General features: G+C 33.7%; 1 protein-coding gene across 1 annotated transcript; it reads left to right on the forward strand.

Moving 5' to 3' along the window:
- The first annotated feature begins 466 nt into the window (after window positions 1–466).
- Window positions 467–5,959, forward strand: LOC130494669 (cation/H(+) antiporter 12-like). Its single transcript, XM_057004124.1, is given in 4 exon segments — window positions 467–685; window positions 848–1,705; window positions 4,637–4,807; window positions 4,892–5,959. Coding segments are annotated over 4 exon segments (2,316 nt in total).
- Window positions 5,960–16,971: the final 11,012 nt, after the last annotated feature.

Genomic DNA, 16,971 nt, shown 5'->3' on the forward strand with positions numbered 1-16,971 from the left:
GTATTCAAATGCTCATCGCTAATCAAATTTAAAAGGGTTAATAATAACAAAATGTGTATTGTTAACAATATTTAAATACAATATATTTTCAAACAAATTACTCCGTGTAGGGTGCGAATCATCGTCTAGTTTTTCACATTAGTAAATAGTTACAAATACTATATATATTTAATGTGTGGATGCATGTATCTAAATTTGAGATTCAGTTAGTTCCAGGGAGATTGATGCCAGCAACTTAGTACATTATAAAACTATCTAAATTTGAGGTTTTAAAACCAATCATAGCCGCCAAAATCCAAACAGTTTCTAACTAACTAACTCTTATCAAATACAAGAAACAAGTTCAACAACGAAATTTACACATCCATAGATTCACACCTTCCTTATAATTTTTCTTTAAGGATATAAAAACTCAGAGTTGATAAAATCAAATTCGATAGTTTCTCTTGTTTCTTGATCCATATTTATGAATACAACGACCTATATCGGAGTCGGAGGTTGCAGATCCTTAGCTTTCAGCATCTCTTCTTTTGGATTATGGGAGAACCTATATTCGCCGTATGTGGTGTTTGGCTACTCACTCCCTCTCTTGGAGATTCAGATATTGCTTATATTCATCTTCATCATCACGTCTCATATGTTCTTCAGATTCATCGGCATTTCTCAAATTGTGTCACACTTCATGGTAAGTACCCATCTAATGCAAGGTGAGAGGCTCGTTAAATACTTACTGATATCTTAACAATTTAAAAGACATACTTGAAAAGCGCGCGGCCTATTTCAACGACAACTCATGCCTAGTAATTAAGTTAGTTTCAGTCTTTTTAACTAACATTAATTTATTCAGGCTGGTCTGATTCTCGGGCCTCAGTTGTTCGATCTTTTGGAGAAATCCTCTGGAAAACTATCGTTGGATCCAGCTATAAATGAAAGCGCAGCGTTAAGAGGCGTCGGAGTGTGTGGAAACATTATGCTTACGTTTTTAATGTCAGTTAGAATTAGCCGTCGATTGGCATTCAACAGCGGTACGCTACCCATCGTGATCGGGATCTTGACCTTCATCGTGCCACTGTTTGGCGGCTTATGTTTCAGGAACCTCTACACGGACAATGTGGACCCTCACTACATGCCACCAAAGAAAGTCCTCGCCGAACGCACTGTAATGATTTCAAGTCAATCCTCTATTCTTTTGCCCACGGTGACATTTATCTTGTTGGAGCTCAAGATCCTTAACTCGGAGATTGGTCGCCTTGTATTGTCTGCATCCATGATCAATGACGTCCTCGGGATAATTGTAAGCATACTCGCTTATTATGCAGGAACGTACAAGAACGTCTCTCCAGCAACAGCTTATCGTGACTTTATCGCGGTTATCATCTTCTTTTTGGTCGTCTTCTTCATTTTTAGGCCGGCTGTAGAGTAGATAGTACAACGCACACCGGAAGGCAAACCCGTGGCGGATAAGTATATACATGCTGCAGTTTTGACGGCGATGGGCTCTGCCGCTTACTCCACGTTCTTCAATATGAAGTACCTCTTGGGACCATTCACGGTCGGCCTCATCATACCAGACGGTCCACCTTTAGGATCGGCCTTGGAAACAAAATACTACGATTTAACTAAGAACGTGCTAATACCGATATCAATCGCATTCAGCACGATGAGATGTGACCTGATGAAGAACATTTATGAGTTTAATGACATCACTAGATTTTGACCCGCGCTTTCGCTTTTATGAAATATATTATTTGTTTATAGTTATTGAATGTATTTAATTTTGTGAAATTTTCTTTATAATAAATTTGACACATAAGGTGTCTCTGGTAAACTATGTGCTTCTCTGGCTTTATTTTATTCCTCTCCAATCAACATATTTATTTGACTTGCTGTTAAAATAAATGATTTTAGAATGCAACTTTACAATATTTTTACATTAATATTTTGTTTAAACAATGTGACATATTTCAATATTAATTAAATATTTACATTTTTATTTAAACTAAATTTTGACCCGCACACTGGTGCGGGTGTATATTTCAAAAATATATTGCTATTTATTTTTCATGTCAATATCAAAGCTGAATAAAAAATTCAAATCTGAAGAACCGAACCGATCACGATCCGAAAGAGTAATACCAAACCCCAACCAAAATTGATTAAATATCCAAATTATTCAAAATTGTGATATTTAGACAACCGAAACCATAACCAATTCGAACCAAAGTATTTTGGATATCAAAATGTATCCGAAAAAGATTTATATACTTATATATATTAATTATTTTAGTTTTAATTTTTATAAAAAACACCTAGAATATATATGATACTTTTAGGTTGGTTTAAATATTTGAAAATATATAAAATAGTCAAATATAAATATCTAACATAGTGGAAGTACACTCAAAATACCAAAAATATTTAAAATAATTATTGATTTTTGATCCAAAATTTAAACCAAACCAATTTATATGTTAAGTTTAGGTATTTAGACATATGTTATTCAGATTTATATACAATATATTATTTTATTTATAGATTTTAAGAAATTCAAAATATATAATGAATTTAAAATAAATAATTTAAATGGGTTATCCGACCCTGAAGTGAACCCGCAAAGATCCGAATATAATTCGAACTAAAATTTAGAAATATTTGAATCGGGCTAAAATCTTTGACCTCGGAAACCCAAGACCCAAGCAGATCTGAAACGAACCCGAATGGATACCTAAACGCCCAGCCCTATTCATAACTGAAATGTAGAAATATATGAATGGGCTGAAATCTTTGCTACTGGAAACCCAAAACTCAAACAGATCTGAAACGAACCAGAATGGATACCTGAACGCCCAGCCCTAGTCACTATTATGTATCATATATATGTCATCATATAATTAATTGTATTGGCTCATTATATAAATAATAGAATAGCCTTTCGACAACAAAAACCATATAATTAATTATGGTTTTTATAGATATATAAAAACCATAATTTATGTTAGTATATAAAATTAATCTTTTTGTATTTTTCTTATATATATTGAAAACATTTTTAATAATGGTTATTGGAAAATATTTTAGTAAAAATATTTTTTTAATATATGCATATTTTAAATCAATTTTTGATAAAATTTAAATTTTATTTTATGATTATTTTAGACAAAACAATGTTTTTAGGTAATTAGATTAGTCCATTTTGTATATTTTAAAACTGATATAATGGATTTCCAATATTTATTAATAACATAAGCCATTATTTTCTTCTTCTTGACATACTTTTATCCATGTTTCAAAGTTTTAATTTTTTTGCATTAGTTTTCTATGAATTATTATTAATTTTATGATTTTTGTTTTGAAAATTGAACTCTTGAAATTTTTATATTTGAATAAACTAAATAAGATAATAATACTGTTTTTAAAATGTTTTTTAAATAATATACTATTTATATTTCAGTTTGTGTTTTCATTTTCACCATAAAGAATTGTAAATGAAAAGATGTGTAAATATAGTGATAGAATTGTAAATAAAAAGAAATATAGAAAGAAAGTTGTTTAATTTATTATAAAAACAATGGCTAAATGTTTAAATAAAAAGAAGTATTAAATTTGACATTCATGTTTCTAAGCAATTCTCATTTGTTATTAATTTATTGAAAATACAATGGCCAAATGTGTAAATAAAAGAAAGTACACATCTCTACTATCCATGTTGCCAAACATATCTCATTTATTCTAATATCCTTGTTTACAAACATCTTCAATTTGTACTTCAACTTTAATAATATAGATATATAAAAACCATAATTTAAGTTAGTATATAAAATTAATCTTTTTGTATTTTTCTTATATATATTGAAAACATTTTTAATAATGGTTATTGGAAAATATTTTAGTAAAAATATTTTTTTTAATATATGCATATTTTAAATCAATTTTTGATATAAATCTACTAAATTATTATTTTGATTGAAATACGTATATAAAATTCAAATTTTATTTTATGATTATTTTAGACAAAACAATGTTTTTAGGTAATTAGATTAGTCCATTTTGTATATTTTAAAACTGATATAATGGATTTCCAATTTTTATTAATAACATAAGCCATTATTTTCTTCTTCTTGACATACTTTTATCCATGTTTCAAAGTTTTAATTTTTTGCATTAGTTTTCTATGAATTATTATTAATTTTATGATTTTTTTTTTTGAAAATTGAACTCTTGAAATTTTTATATTTGAATAAACTAAATAAGATAATAATACTGTTTTTAAAAAAAAATTTATATAATATACTATTTATATTTCAGTTTGTGTTTTCATTTTCACCATAAAGAATTGTAAATGAAAAGATGTGTAAATATAGTGATAGAATTGTAAATAAAAAGAAATATAGAAAAAGTTGTTTAATTTATTATAAAAACAATGGCTAAAAGTTTAAATAAAAATAAGTATTAAATTTGACATTCATGTTTCTAAGCAATTCTCATTTGTTATTAATTTATTGAAAATACAATGGCCAAATGTGTAAATAAAAGAAAGTACACATCTCTACTATCCATGTTGCCAAACATATCTCATTTATTCTAATATCCTTGTTTCCAAACATCTCCAATTTGTACTTCAACTTTAATAATATAGATGTACAACATGTTTTTATTGGTTCTAACGCTTTTTATTAAACTTGATGCTGGCATTGCACCTTGTTTGTACTGCAAGTTACCAATAAAGGAAGCCTTTGTCGTTTCCATCTTATTATGCTGCAAGAGTTTCTCCGAAATTTTTCTTTACGAGTCCACATTTGACGATTCGGTGATTCCCCTGACCCACAAATTTATATTTTTTGTCATGATCTTATGATATTTTACATGATCCTCCTTTTTCTTCTATTTTCAGTATATATCACAGGCAACATACACGTTCTTGGTCGTCTATGCACTACTAAACTCAGCGATTGTTCCCGCGGTGTTACCTAGTTTGTACGATCCAAAGCGAAAGTACATAGGTCACCAAAAACGGAACATTTTTAGTTTGAAACCAGACTCAGACCTTCGGATTCTGACTTGTGTGCACAGACCTGAAAACATATCTGGGAACATTGCACTTCTCCAGTTATTTTCCTCCCCGATTATGGTCACGATCCTCCACCTCGTGAAGCTCGTGGGTAAAATCATCCCGGTTATGATCGCGCACAACATGAAATCAAATAACCAGAAGAATAACTCTTACATCCATACCGCAAACCTTGCCTTCAGCCAGTTGGATTCAGTGACTATGACCATGTTCACTGTCATGACACATGAGAACTTGATGCACAATGAAATATGCACGCTCGCGCTCGATCAGATCACGTCCATGGTCATCGTTCCATCAGGGAGGAAATGGACCATAGAAGGGACGTTTGAGTCAGAGGACGAGGCCATAAGGCGTCTCAACGTGTCACTACTAGACCATTCGCCTTGTTCTGTTGGGATACTTGTGGACCGTGGACAGTTTTCGTGTAGAGGCACAAGAAAGTACAAGATTGATGTCGGCGTGATCTTCATTGGAGGAAAAGACGATCGAGAGGCAGTCTCTCTTGTTAAGAGGATGAAGCTTAACCCTAGGGTTAATGTAAGTGTGATCCGATTGGTCTCTAACCAAGAAACAGAGACGATGAATTGGGAACACATTCTTGATCATGAGGTCTTAGAGGATCTGAAAGAGACACATGCCGCCAATTGTGTTGCATATACAGAGAAGACTTTCACGGATGGCCCTGAAGTAGCAAGCACCATCAGATTGCTATCTAAGGATTTTGATCTTATGGTGGTTGGGAGAAATCACGGCATGACAATACCCGACTTCTCAGGACTGACAGCGTGGATTGAGCTATCGGAGTTAGGTGTTATTGGAGATTTGCTAGCTGCTAGAGATCTCAAATCTAGGGTTTCTATTTTGGTAGTTCAGCAACAACAGACGTGAAATATATATATACATTTTGTTTATATAGAAAGGTATTTATATATTCTTTTATAAAGAATTTTAAATTTACCCACTTCCAAAACCTTTGTACAACCAATGCAACTGTTCTTATAAAGGGAAAATTGAAATTGAGAATGTTTCACGTTTGAAGTTCTCTCTTATAACCCATTTGCCAGATGTTGCACAAAAACAGTACATTGAGTTGAGCCAATAGCAATCCTGAAGACAAGAGGCAGAAATATTGGCGTCAGGCCGCTAGATTTATAAATAATTTTTGACCTTGGATTCCAACAAGAATCTCTGATGTAGTGGTTAAGATTCAGTTCAGATTTAATTAACCCCCCCCCCCTCCACCCATACTCCTAGTTTTGTTATCTACGATAAGCTGTTTGTCAATATTCCTTTTATTCTTTTCTGTAAATAAGAAAAAAAATATTTAAATAAATTAATAAATAATAAGTATCTATTGAAGTTATCTAAAAGAGAAAAAAACAACACAAACTAAAACCTAATTGTGGAAGCACCTTAAATTACTGGTTAAGGTTTAAAGGCTTATATATACAGGTACGAGTTTGAATCTCAAACTATACAGCTTATTGTAGATTATAGGATGCAAATCTTAATGAAGGTTCAAAGAACTGTAGATAGAGTCGTTCGTTGTGGTTGTCTTCTCCGTAAAGAGCATGTCCATCAAAGATGTCGTACATGCAGAATTGTTTGTCGATCCAAGTGTTTCGGGGAGAGCTTCATTGTGGAATCTTTATCCATGGAGTTGTTCATCAATATCGTATATGTTGCATGTTGTTGATCATCATTTCTAATAGAATTAGAGATTATATGATTATGTAATGTATTATCCAGTATCAGAAAAATAAACTAATTATTGTCGCTAGTTCATCATTATCGTACGACCTTCTTCCTCTTATTCAATAAAGAAACACAAACTCAATTGGTTTCTCCAAGTTGTGATTTGAAAAACTTTGATCATTAATTAAGGTTGTTAAATGTTAACCAAATATAATCATATATAGGTGCTATATTTTGTATAACGATATATTTATTTACAAATATTTTTTTTGTAGTTCAACATCTTCAAATCGAATAAAAAATCAAATGGAAGGTGCAGAAAAAATAAGCTAAAAGAAGAGGCAAGAAGCACTAACAAATTCAATGGCTAGGTATATGTTAAGTTATGTAAGAAAAAATCTAAACCTTCTACACCTGATGAATCTATAGAGGAAGAGAATAATAAAATTAGTGAAGAAGCTAGTTGGGTTTGATTATTATCAAGCTGAAAACAGTGATGAATATTGCAATGAACATGAGTTTGACAAGAATGAGAATGAAGAGGATAAAACATATGGTGTTAAAGAGTATCAGATAGATGGGGATATAAATAATCCTGAAAATTGGAGAAAAGTTGATAAAAGATTTTATTGTTGAGAAATGTCCAATGGTAAGATATTCAATTTATTATCACTTTGCAAGAGATTATTTAGGTATATGTTTTCTCATACGTCTTATGCCAGAAATAAATAAGGAATGGAGAAAAGCAAGATAGGCGATGTTACTTTACTTAAAAGTGAAAGACAAAATCTTTTTTTTTGCTGTAAGTTAATTACGCAAGAAAAAACTTATGAATTTGTTACCAACTACTGGTCTGAAGATTAGAGAAATGTCTAGAAACTGCTTAAGAACATGAAAAAGGTCATAGGCATATCACAAAAATTAATTAATAGATGGACTTTGGAAGAGAGACTACACAAGAATCAGAAAATTGATAAGCATATTCAAGAATAGAAAATACTGGAGAGATATGTTGCTGAGGACAATTGCATTGGTAAAGGCCGTGCTAAACAAAATGTTGCATTTCATGGAATTGGTGATAAGATCCGTGTATATGGTAATGAGAATTTCTTGGGCATGATGGAAATTTTACAGATTTTGATCCAGTGATGAAAGAGCACATTAGACGGATCGGGAAGCTTGAAACTAATGCGTCATCAGTATCTCAGTCACATTAGTCAGAATGAGTAGATAGAGATGCTTGGGAATGAGATCAAACAAATGATCTTAAAGAAAACTCGATATGCATAGTATTTTTTTCAGTTATTACTGACACCAATCCTGGTATCAGTCATCGGGAAAAAATGTTCATATTTATCCGATGTGTGGATAATTACTGAGACTTCTCCAAAGATTGAAGATTTTTTTTACATTCTTGGAAATCAAAGAAAAAACAGGAGAAGGATTTTTAACACCCTTCAAGAAGCATTACATAGTCATGGGCTGAGTATAAATGATATTAGAGGGTAAGGTTATGATAATGGATCAGACATGAAAGGGAAAGTTAAAGGAGCACAAAACAGTTTGTTTGAAATTAATCTTAAGGCTATCTACACACTATGTGGCTGTCATAATCTGAATCTTCTGCTTTTTGATATTGTTTCCTCATCATCGATAGTAATATAATTTTCTTTTAATTATTCAGCGCATCAATTGTTTGTTTGCTTCGTTTACAAACGACCGTGAAGTTTCAGAGAGATTGTAAATGGTGTTACAGCAAAACCATTATCACAAACTCATTGGAAAAGGCGTATCAAAAGTGTCAATCAAGATCTTGAGTAAAGTAAGGCAGTCCATTTTTTCTTAGCTTAGAGTCTTCTAACACTCAAGACCTTGCACTGGTTGAACATTTTGTATCAGCCAGGTGTTTAATAATTATGTTCCATACTTCGTCTCAATAAGAGGACTCGGAGAAAATATGATCCCTCGTTTCCATGACAGAGTTACAAAGCCAGAAAGTAGACAAAAATGTATTTGTATATCCATTACTTAGAAATGTTCCATACATTATAATGAGTACAAATTACAAGATGTAGTTAGAATTTTTGCCTATTTATTCTTTTGAGGAGAAATCTTTACCACTTTACCTTCTTCTTATGGAAATAGGTGTGCCCTCGGCCTTGTTTCTGAGCGTTTGTTTCAGCTCCTTCATTGGTTTGTTACCTTGTGTAGTGGTATCTATGGGACCTGAAGATGCAATCAAGATTACTTCGGTAATTCTTGTAGATGAGATCTGGATCTCAACATCACTTTATATGACAATTCTCCAGCTGTCCGACGAAATTGTGAAAGTTCCTCCTACTCATTCAAGCATTGTCTCGAATTCTCTGTCGTATTTGGTGGAAGACCTATCTTGCTTAGCCTATTAGCCTATTTATATGTTGTTGTTTATGCTTATTGCAAAACAAGATGGATAATTCCCTCAATCTATTGTATAGAAGAATGTTAAATCTTAATGAAATTATGTTTGTGTTAAAAAAAGTTATAAACTCTGAAAATCTTTATCTTAAACTGTTTTGCAAATCAAAATCGGCATTTTTTTTCTTTTACTCTTTCGATCTTCTGCATCGTAACGTATGACACCTTCAAATCTGTGGGTTACCTTTATATTAAGTAAGGTGTGAGAGCAGTAGAAAAAAGCGATAAGCTGATTTGTGGGTATTTGCAAAAATATTCTTTTATTGTTACAGTGGATCTTCAATGTGGAGACAATATGCATGGGATTGGCCTTGCTGCATCAAAAAACTAAATTGCAAACTTTTAATGAAAAATGAGCAGCCCATCAGTTGTGTCCGTCCTCAAATTACAGTAGACTCTACACTAGGAGGTTTGCCTAGAAGCAGCCATCCTTCAATAAAGATCATCAATCAATAGGTTTGATTGTGTGGTTTGCTCCTTTGAAAAATTATCACATGTGTAAACTAATTCAAATTGAGACAGAAAAATGTAAAAATTCTTGAGTTGTTTCATGTACAAATTTAAAGATGTGTGTTATGAAGATATAGAAAGCTAATTTGACATGTCATGCCAATCGTCTGACCTCCCAAACAAACATAAGAGCATCTCTAATAGTTAACTTCATTTTTTTTCAAAATTTGAAGTTTTTCAAAAATATAAAGTAACATGTTCTCCAATGATTTGCTTTATATTTTTCTTCAAAAAGAATATTCTAAGTTTATTCTATCACTATTTTATAATTAATTAATAATAACATCTTGAGCAAATTGGGTGAAAAAACATAGAAAGATCGCAAAATTAAGTAAATACCAATGATCGGAAAGTTAAGCCTATGTGTTCTGATAGTTGCAATCATAATGACAAATATAACCCTCCTTGGCATCTTGACTTCCCTGGCATTAGGTTCCTAGTATTTTGTCTACAAAAGAGATTTAGTTAGATTTAACAATATAATTAAAAGATTTGGTTTAGATAATATAAATGTGCAAATCTCGTAAAGATATCAACTTCAGTGATAGAGAAAATACAATAATAAAAAATTGTAGGAGTTTTTTAGATTTGCAAAGATCTAAAAAAGATTATGTTTAGATTTTTTAATCTACCATGATAAAAAGATGTATAATGGTATGGAAATTAATCTCCATCGACATATTATCAAACACAAATTGTCATTTAATAATGGTGGCTTGGAATCTGGTGATGACCATTACGATAACTCGAGCAGCAACGAAAGAGCGTTGATCTTTTATCTTCCTTTATTAGTGCGATGACTATGAGTTTGGTTGTGAGGAAGTAAATACATATAGGCCTGGGTTTCCGGGTATTCGGTTCGGTTTCGGGTAATACCCGATCGGGTACGGGTATTTTGGTTAAATAAAATCTTTATCCAATAGGTACTTGTAAGACTTACGGTTTGGTACCGACCGGTACCGGATAAAATAATATCCACAATCTCAACCGAAACAAAATGGTGCAATTCGGTTCGGTTATCATAGTACCCGATATCATAATAGTACCCAAAATACATCCGACAGAGGCAAACTAAATCCGATTTTCAAACCAAAATGATTAACTTAAATGTCAAAGACAAAGTAGAACATAGTTTGAAACAAGAACACCAAACTGAAAATGAAAAACAGAAAATAGAACATAGTTTGAAACTGAAAATGAAAGACAAAGTACTTGAAGACTTAAACAAGAACAGTAGAACACCAAACTGAAAATGAAAATGAGATGGTCACTCTCACTCGTCCATACTCAACAGTCCAGTCCACCCCTTATTCCAAATTGCATCCAGTTTCAAACGCTAGAGAAAAAGAAAACATAACATATAAGACTATAAGTGTTCAAGTGTCAAGATCATATTGTAAAGAGTTCAAAAGAGGTGATTCATACCTCTGAGAATATCATCTTGTTGCTCCACATCTGAGAGTATCTGCTCTATTGTAACAATACCTTTCTCATTAATGTGAATCTCAGCTTTCAACCATTGTTCCGTGCACACCAACACCTTGACCATAAAGTGTGTCAAGCAGCTCCTATATGGGTCTAAGACTCTCCCACTAGTGCTAAATGCACTTTCTGATGCTACAGATGATGCTTGAACCGCAAGAATATCAGCAGCTATCTGAGACAAGATCAGGAACTTCACACTGTTTCTTCTCCACCAAGATAAGACATCAAACTCGGTTCTAAGTCCATTACCACCTTTCATAACCTCTACTTTCTCTCTCAAATACACTTCTAACTCACTACTAGAATCTTGTGTACCTGTTTCGTCGACAAGCTCCTCGTACAGATTATCCATTCGTTCATACCCGATCCCATTGCCTATGACTTGACTCTGGAGAACTGCAGCAGCACCACTGCCTTGCGACTGCGACTGTGAAGATGATCCTCCTTGAGACTGTGAACCACCTGATCCCCCACCACTTGTGTTGTATCCAGCAGTGTACTAATCATATAAGCGCTTCAAGATATCACTAATTGACTCAGAGAGCAGAGTAAACTCGATGCTTTCTTTTCCATAGAGCTTTTCAAAGCAGAGGTTAGCAAAGTTCATCTTCTTCCTAGGGTCAAAAACAGAGGCAACAATCAAAAGCTTATTCATCTTACACTTCTTAGGGTTACTGCTCTCGGTCTCAGATACTTCCGTGAATGGATCCCAGTACTTCCTTAGTTTCCCCATCATCATCAAAGCCTTCAACTGTAGTGTGTGATCAGCACCTGGTGCAGAGCTTATCTTGGAGATATTACTCGTGATGGTGACAATCTCATTGTAGACCTTGTGCGATGTAATCCCTTTTGTAGCCGAGAGCATCAAAGTTGAATTGTAGAAGATGACAAGAAAGTGTAACAACCTCTCAGCTTCTTCCCAATCTCTTGTACAAGCCGGGCCAATCCTCTTTTCCCATTTTCAATCTCCAAGAAGTAGTCATTATACGGTTTGTCCTCAGCCCCCATCTTCTCAAAAGCTGCCTTGAATTTGATTGCTTGGTCTAGCATCAGATACGTCGAGTTCCATCTTGTCTTGACATCTAATGGAAGGCTTCCTCTAGTCATCTTTCCCGTATCAACACGAAACTCAAAAGACTTTTGCATGTTGGTTGAAGACCTCACGTACTGAATACCATTCCGAATGGGATTCACGCTATCATCCACCTCATGTAACCCCTCCTTGAAAATCAGATTAATGATATGTGTCGCACACCTAATGTGCAAGAACTCACCATTCAAAACCAGTGCATCTTCTCCTTAGTTCATGAATTCTTCCTTGAACTTCTTCATGGCTGATGTGTTAACTGTGGCATTATCAACTGTGATGCAGAAGACCCTCTTGATATCCCACTCTGCTAAACAATCCACAAGAACTCTTGCAATTGTAGACCCTTTGTGATCATCCACATTCTTAAACCCTATGATCATCTTTCTCAGCTTCCAACTTGAATCAATGAAATGAGCACTGATTACCATGTAACTAGCGCCAGTGTAAGGAGCAGTCCATATATCTGTTGTGAGAGAGAGTCTTGGTTGTTATGTTCAAGAAATTTCTTCATTTCTTCTTTCCTCTTCTTATACATTGCCGCAATCTCCTTTGTGCATGTTTTCCTACACACAGGCGGCGGCAGCTGAACTTTGTTGCAGAAGTGTTTCCACGCCAAGCTTTCCACAAAGTTAAAAGGTAACTCCGCTAAGGCTATCATCTCGTTGGTAGCATCTTTGAACACTCTGTCATCCACCTTACCAAAACTCATGTTGCCTTCTTCATCCGTAGCTAAGTGGGACTGGGTTTTTGATTTATTTGCAGACTTCCATGCTATGAATGACCTACAGTTGGTGAGATGCTTCCTCAGATTGGTGGTCCCTGACTTGGTTGGACAACTCATATCTCTACTACAGTAGCGGCATTTACATCTGTCGTAGTTGTTTGGTAGCCTGCTGAGATGCTCCCAAACATCAGACCTCGTCCTCTTTCTTGACCCTTCACCAGTTGGTGTTTGCTTGTACTTCTTCATCTGCAGATAATTCTGCATCGGTTGATTCGTGATTCCTTTCAGCTTGTGGATCAGTAGGAGAAGAACCCATCTACATACACATACATTGATACATAAGTAAATAATCAACAAAATCATAGACGATATAATACAAAAAAGGAATCAAACAATCACTAAAGAAATCATTATCAATATAATAGAAAAAAGAAATCAAACTATCACAAAAGATTAAGAAATAATTGCTTACTTCCGAATGAATTATCGAACAAGCAGACGGTGGAGAGAAGAGAAGAGCGTTGCTTGCTAATGGTTCCAGCTTTGAAGCTTTATGATAAAATGGTTGATGTATTTGTATAGAGAAGAAGAGACCTTTACGATTCTCGATTGCTACAAGACTATTGAGAAAACGAATTGAAAAGAGAAAAGCCAGGGTTCATATTTTGGGAAATTGGGGATTGTCTCATGTCTGATTACACGCCTAAGCTCAAGCTTAACGGTTATGTCGGGAGTAATTAATGTCGGGTTTAATTGGGTATCCGATTTGGCTCGGGTAAAACCCGGAACCGACCCGCGACCCATGGTTTTTAAAAATATTATCCATCGGTTAAAATTGACTATACCGTAACCGATCCAAACCGGTCAAAATTGGGTCAGTTCTGGTTCAAGTATTCGGTTATGGATAAAAATCCCAGGCCTAAATACATCGGCGGAGAGTTTTATCGGAGACTCATAGGCGAAGCTTCGTCAGAGACACAAGGCGGGAGCTTCACCAGAGACACATAGGCCCAAAGCAAGACCAGAGACGCAGCGTCCGAGAGCTTCACCTGAGATGCAGCAGCCGAGAGCTTCACCGGAGACGCAAAAGCAGCCGAGAAATCTTACTTTGTTAAATGACCCTTTAGATTGTTGTATTAAATTATAACTGGTATCATAATTTGTTAGATGAGAATTTAATTGAATATACAACTAAGCAGATTCATGATTTTAACCTAATACCATAATAACTAATACTCAAAACCCTAATAATTAAACCCTAAGCCCAATAGTAATCTCGGAACCCAAACTCTAATGTCTAACAACTAAACCTAAACACTAAACTTTATAGCCATATTACTATATCCTAAACCATATACCCTTATTACTATATCCTAAACCTTATATCCTTATTCTCAATCCTACCATCTCTACCCTAGCGTAAATGTAAAAAAGTTATGTAGAAAATTAAATTCGTATACAGTTTACTATTGATTTAACCGGCTAACATCTATATTCACGTAAAACGATAACATTTAAAATTTCTGCTTAGCCGGATAATTTCTGAATGAACTGAGTGTTGTAACTATTGACCAGACAATTCGATTCTTTCTATATTATGGGTATACAGGTTAATAATCGCTTAACCAAAACAAAAATTCAATGCCCTGAATACTAAACTCTAAACCCAAAATACTAAACCCTAAACTCAATAGGAAGCCACGAACCCAAACCCTAGTCACTAAACACTAAACCCAATAGTAACCCCGTAACCCCGTAACCCAAACCCTAGTCACTAAACACTAAACCCAATAGTAACCCCGAAACCTAAACCCTAGTCACTAAACCCTAAACCCAAAAGGAACCCCTGAACCCAAACCCTAATGTCTAACCCTAAACCCTAAGCCCAAATGACTAAAACCTAAATACAATAGGGATTAGACATTAGTTTTTGGTTTACAAGGTTCATATTGGGTTTAAGGTTTATATTTTTGGTTTATTGTTTACGGTTTAGTCACTAGGATTGGGTTCCGGGGTTCTTGGATTTCTATTGGGTTTAGGGTCTAGTATATTGGGTTTAAGGTTCAAGGCATTAAATTATTGTTAGGGGTAAGCGTTTATTATTAACGTTTAAGGTTTAGTATTTTTTGGTGTGGTTATCTAAACTCTTATACCAACACACTTATTCACAACCCTACCTGTACACCTCCACATAAGTATAAACAAATTATCTTGAAAACTGATTTCTTATACCGTTATGTATTTTGTTTACCGGATAAATTTTTCTTTCACCCTAAACAATAATGTATTAAAGTTCATCTTAGTCGGATATTGTTAGAATTATCTGTCCGTTGTAAATATTGACCGGTTAAATAGTTTGACTCTATATAGTAGGTACATAACTTTATACGAATCAAGATCATAGTAATAACTATGACATATGAATTGAATATACGAGTAATATTTATGCAATGTTTTTGTTGATCACGTCAGAGGCTAAATGTTTTTGTAACCGTTGATGGTGTTTGGACATCGCTTACTGTTGTTCTCTTGGGTTTGAGATGATGGTTATCTGACATTTTAGCATGGTTTGAAATTGTTTTGCATGGTTGAATTTTTTTATAACCGTGTATGTAACAAATTAACTTAATGTGCACAAGTTTGACTGTAAATATGGTTTGGAAAGTATTCAGGTATCCTTCTAACATTATTGTTAATTGTGTAATTCAGTTACATTTATATATTTTGGTAATCCAACTAACATCATAGTTAGCTGTATAATAACAATACGATTATGAGTTTAGTTATCCAACTAACATGATGTTTAACTGTATGGTAAAAACAAGAACCATCAGTCAAACTACAAACTTTTCCAACTTAGTTGAAAGTGAAAATAAGGTCCATGAATCACACAAACCGAAAAAATGTAAACAAATCAAAAAAATATTGAATTCATGAAAAACAAGTACAAAATATAGATACAGAACCATATTAAATGGGAAAGCCGATAACATAATAAATTAACATCACATTTCTTATGCTATTTGATAGACTAGTTACAAATGACATAACACATTTTATATTTTATATTATCTGGATACACAATCAAATATATTAACATGACATTTTCTCATGAGAGTTCAACACTGATCATTGGTTGTTGCTGTTTTACCAACAAGAAGATCAATCATATCACCTCTCTCCATTATCTTCTCAATGTTCTCCACCATCACCCATCGAATCTATAAACAACACAAGTGAAACAAAGTGAAAATTTTGACAAGATATATTTAATGGTTTTGCATGCCTTTCCAATGGGAACTTTACAAATAAAACAACTTTTACCTCACTGATTTATTTCCTAGAACGGTTGAAAGAATCATAACTTGGGTTACTAGAGAAATTCATGAGTCTGGGGAGAAATAAAATCTATCATCAGTGGTTTCCGGCGAAAGCTTCTCGAGGATCCGCTGCACCACAACACTTGTTTTTCCATGGCGGCAGCATAAACAAATCTTTGTGGTTGATGATGATTCCAAGATTTCACTTTGAAATAGAAATGTTATCTTCAACAAAAGATATTTTTGATGAAGTGTGAGAGATGAAAGAGAAAGAGAGAACTACATAATTTTCAAATTTTCAATCCGTTGTCAGAAAATTGAGAGAGAAAATGCTTAGCTCTGACAAACAAAGATTTGAGTAGATATGGTGGCAGTGTATAAGATCTCACCAAATTTAATTATAGGATTTAGCCTACGATTGGCTTAAAAATAAATGGCCCAACTATAGGGATAACAGGGTCTTAAAGGATTGTGTACAGTTGAGAAATAGAGTCATTTGGTATATTGCTAAACTTCTTTGGTAGGAATCCTAATTTCTCTATCTTTGAAGTGGTTTAAAATGTATTTTAAAACAAAACAAAAAATGAGCTTATTTTATTTTAACCTAATTGTCATCATA

This window comes from Raphanus sativus, chromosome 2 (genome assembly GCF_000801105.2).
Source record: "Raphanus sativus cultivar WK10039 chromosome 2, ASM80110v3, whole genome shotgun sequence".
NCBI classification, from domain to species: domain Eukaryota; kingdom Viridiplantae; phylum Streptophyta; class Magnoliopsida; order Brassicales; family Brassicaceae; genus Raphanus; species Raphanus sativus.